The 4,034-nt window shown below is 42.0% G+C and overlaps 1 protein-coding gene across 1 annotated transcript in view; it reads right to left on the bottom strand.

The window, feature by feature from the left end:
- Positions 1-2,367: 2,367 nt before the first annotated feature.
- LOC119429325 (tropomyosin alpha-3 chain) overlaps positions 2,368-4,034 on the bottom strand; it is a gene marked incomplete at its 3' end in the record, with an annotated part of 11,777 nt that continues 10,110 nt past the window's right edge. The window contains 2 exon segments of the mRNA XM_037696978.1: positions 2,368-2,485; positions 3,401-3,534. Of these exon segments, the coding sequence (XP_037552906.1) occupies positions 2,368-2,485; positions 3,401-3,534 (252 nt within the window).

The raw sequence follows: 4,034 nt of genomic DNA, 5'->3' as shown, positions 1-4,034 counted from the left end.
CCTTCAATTACACTGAGTCTTCAATTACACCGAACCTTCAATTACACTGAGCCTTCAATGACACTGAGCCTTCAATGACACTGAACCTTCAATGACACTGAGTCTTTGATGACACAGAGCTTTTGATGACACTGAGCCTTCAATTACACTGAGCCTTCAATGACACTGAGCCTTCAATTACAGAGAGCCTTCAATGACACTGAGTCTTCAATTACACTGAACCTTCAATTACACTTAGCCTTCAATGACACTGAGCCTTCAAATATGTGGAACCTTCAATTACACTGAGTCTTCAATTACACCAAACCTTCAATTACAGAGAGCCGTCAATGACACTGAGCCTTCAATTACACGGACCCTTCAATTACAGAGAGGCTTCAATGACACAGAGCCTTAAATTACACTGAGCCTAAAATTACACAGAGCCTTCAATGATACTGAGCCTTCAATGACACTGAGACTTTGATGACACAGAGCTTTTGATGACACTGAGCCTTCAATGACACTGAGCCTTCAAAGACACTGAGCTTTCAATGACACTGAGCCTTCAATGACACTGAGCCTTCAATGACACTGAGCCTTAAATGACACTGAGCCTTCAATGACACTGAACCTTCAATGACACTGAGCCTTAAATGACACTGAGCCTTCAATGACACTGAGCCTTCAATGACTCTGAGCCTTCAATGACACTGAGCCTTCAATTACACTGAGCCTTCAATGACACTGAGCCTTCAATGGCACTGAGCCTTCAATTACACAGAACCCTCAAATACACTGAAATTTAGATGACACAGAGCCTTCAATGACACTGAGCTTTCAATTACACTGATACTTTGATGACCCAGAGCCTTCAATTAAACTGAGCCTTCAATGACACTGAGCCTTCAATTACACTGATACTTTGATGACACAGAGCCTTCATTTACACTGAACCTTCAATTACACTGAGATTTTGATGACACACAGAGCTTTCGATGACACAGAGCCTTCAATTACATCACAGGCCACTTGTGGCTTCTGGGACTCGCCAGCATGTTTGGGACCACCTTAGAGGACCGTCGTAGACTCGCACCAGTGGAATGCCCACTAATCTGGCCATTTCGGATCTTGAAAGTACCAGCAGGACTCGAGGATGACAAGAAAATAAACAGTCTGCCTGAAAAAACATCAACAATTCTGACTTTTCTGAATCTGACTCCACTGGTTGGCCTCGAAAACAGGCTGACTTATCAAATTTCTCCTGGGCTATGTGTAAACTAAGGAAAAGCTTCATCTATCGACCCCTCCCCCCCAGAACTTCTGCAAAGTTTTATCAGAACTGTGCCGGCTGACTAACATCTTATCAGGGCTATGGTCTATCTGGAAGTGCTTCATAGACAAATCTCACCGTCTTGCCATCAAATGCACATGTAATGTGTTATAAATGTTCTTACTGGTAGAGGTTTTTTTTTAGGTCTTAAATCATGTCCTGATAAGGACAAGGTGTGAAGAGATCTTTTTTGTAATACCACTATCCATCCTCATGGATTTTCTCCCTTTTCTACATAAAAAAGTATTCTGAAAAAGAACAAGGGGCTGTGCTCCTGTAGCAGCAGCAACGTGCACTCCGCCCATTTTTCAGACGACTGTTCGAACATAATCTCACTGTATTTCGGTACAATGATAATAAAGCTTATTCTGATTCTGATTAACGTTGTGGCATGAAAGGACAGAGGTGACATGCATTTCTTCAAGGAATGCCAGGCCTTCCTTCATCTGTCCCTTCTGAGTGGATCTCCAGTAAGGCAGTGTTTTTCTGAAAAGAACATGACTTGAAGAACGTGCCCGGTCATTCAGGATCTTTTCAGAAGTTAGACCTGAGCTGAGATGCTGCCTATTCCACTACTGTTAACACAAAACAGTGTCACTGTGCACTCTGATGCACAAAGAGTTAGCAGCTCTAATGACAGGAGAAGGTGACAAGATAGAAGAAGAAGTTAAGCCAGTTCCCACCAATAATGCAGGTTGCAGAACCGGTGATCCAGTCTGCTTTGCTTTTTGTGGTTCTGAGTTCACGAAACATTTTAGCAAACTCATTACAAGAAAAAATGATGAAAAGAAGCATTCCTTGATGGAACGCATATCACCCACTGCATGCCAGAGTTTGAACTAAGATGTGTGATCTGTCAGAGTGCAACTCACACCAAATAATTTACCGTAAGCTCTTTATTACACATATTTCAGCTTGCTGTGGTAGATTACCGTAGCTGTGGTGGTCATCTTGATTGCAGTTGGCACACATTTAATTTGTTGCAAACACAGACAATTACATTATAGCCCGCAAACATGAAGGCAGGTGGTGTCAAGATTACAGCCAATCCTCACCTCTTCATATTTGCGATCAGCCTCTTCTGCAATGTGTTTGGCTTCTTTCAGCTGAATCTCCTGCAGCTCCATCTTCTCTTCATCCTTCAAAGCCCTGTTCTCGATCACCTTCATCCCTCTGCATAAAAACACAAAGCTTTACTCATCCTTGCTCAGTGCAATTATTGTTTTACAAAAAATAAATGATTAGAAAAGTGTTGATTTTGAGGCTTGAGCACCAACGGCAGTGTGCATTTTATTGTGTGGTATCTACAGTTAACAAGTGCAACATATATTGTTGAGATACATCCTACAGAGCACACACCATGGTATATACGCTGCACACATAATTTTCCTACCAAGCTATGGAAGAACAAGAAGAGTGCAGTCAAATGAAGCAGTTTTTTATTCTCAGTCAGGTTTTAGACCACAGGCGGTCAAACATGACCCTTGGACAAAACCCCAATATACTTAACTGAAAAGAAAACAAGTTTTAAATAAGTTGATGAAACTTAATACCACTGCTAATAAAATTTTGTCTAAATTAAACTTCTTGGACAAATACATCAAAACAAAAGCATTTAGATTATTAAGATAAGCAAATACTTTTCTTCTAAGCTGCAGTGTTTCCAGAATTAGACTTAACCTTAAAAGACTCTAGAAAGCAAACATGTAACTAAAAAAAAATTGGGGGTATATTTTAAAATAACAAATCTTTTGTCACAAGATCCAGTTTACAGTAAGTACTATGTCTTATGTTCCTAAAGAGTATTGGGATAAATATTTTATCAAGCTAATGATGCTACAAGAAAAAAACTGAACAAAATTCTTCCAAATAATCCGTCTTCAAGAAAACTTATTTTCCAATTCTCTAAGAGGCATTTGATGATTGCATTAAATTGCATCTTAATTTGCTCTCTAGAACCCTGTATTGCCTCTCCTGGTTGAAAATGTCTCCACACATGGTGTCATCTCAATGTACTCCCTCTGGTCTCAAACCACAGCTCACTCTGCTAAAGTGATTAACGAATGAGTCAAGTTGAAGGAACGTTACCTCTCGCTCTCATCAGCTGCTTTCTCAGCTTCTTCCAGTTTCTGCAGAGCCGTTGCCAGTCTCTCCTGAGCTCGGTCCAACTCCTCCTCCACCAGCTGGATGCGTCTGTTTAGGGACGCCACTTCTGCCTCAGCCTGAGACAGAGGACAGAGACACTCATTCAGACTGTGTATCAGCTCTATGGGTCTCAGGGAGTCACCACTTTAAACAGGAACATCTGAGTTTTCTGACACTCACTGGTCACTTTCTCCAGAGGGGTCAGTGGTTTGGACATGTCAAAAGGAGGGACAGTGGTTTGGACATGTCCACAGGAGAGACAGTGGTTTGGATATGTCCAGATGAGGGACAGTGATTTGGACATGGCTAGAGGAGGAACAGTGGTTTGGACATGTCCAGAGGAGGGACAGTGGTTTGGACATGTCCAGAGGAGGGACAGTGGTTTGGACATGTCCAGAGGAGGGACAGTGGTTTGGATATGTCCAGATGAGGGACATTGGTTTGGACATATCCAGATGAGGGACAGTGGTTTTGACATGTCCAGAGAAGGGACAGTGGTTTAGACATGTCCAGAGAAGGGACAGTGGTTTGGACATGTCTAGAGGAGGAACAGTGGTTTGGACATGTCTAGAGGAGG

This window comes from Nematolebias whitei, unplaced genomic scaffold, assembly GCF_014905685.2.
Source record: "Nematolebias whitei isolate Nwh7 unplaced genomic scaffold, NemWhi1 Nwh_scaf_484, whole genome shotgun sequence".
In the NCBI taxonomy this organism is placed as follows: domain Eukaryota; kingdom Metazoa; phylum Chordata; class Actinopteri; order Cyprinodontiformes; family Rivulidae; genus Nematolebias; species Nematolebias whitei.
The sequence above is the reverse complement of the archived record's forward strand: the minus strand, read 5'-3'. Positions and strand labels throughout refer to the sequence as shown.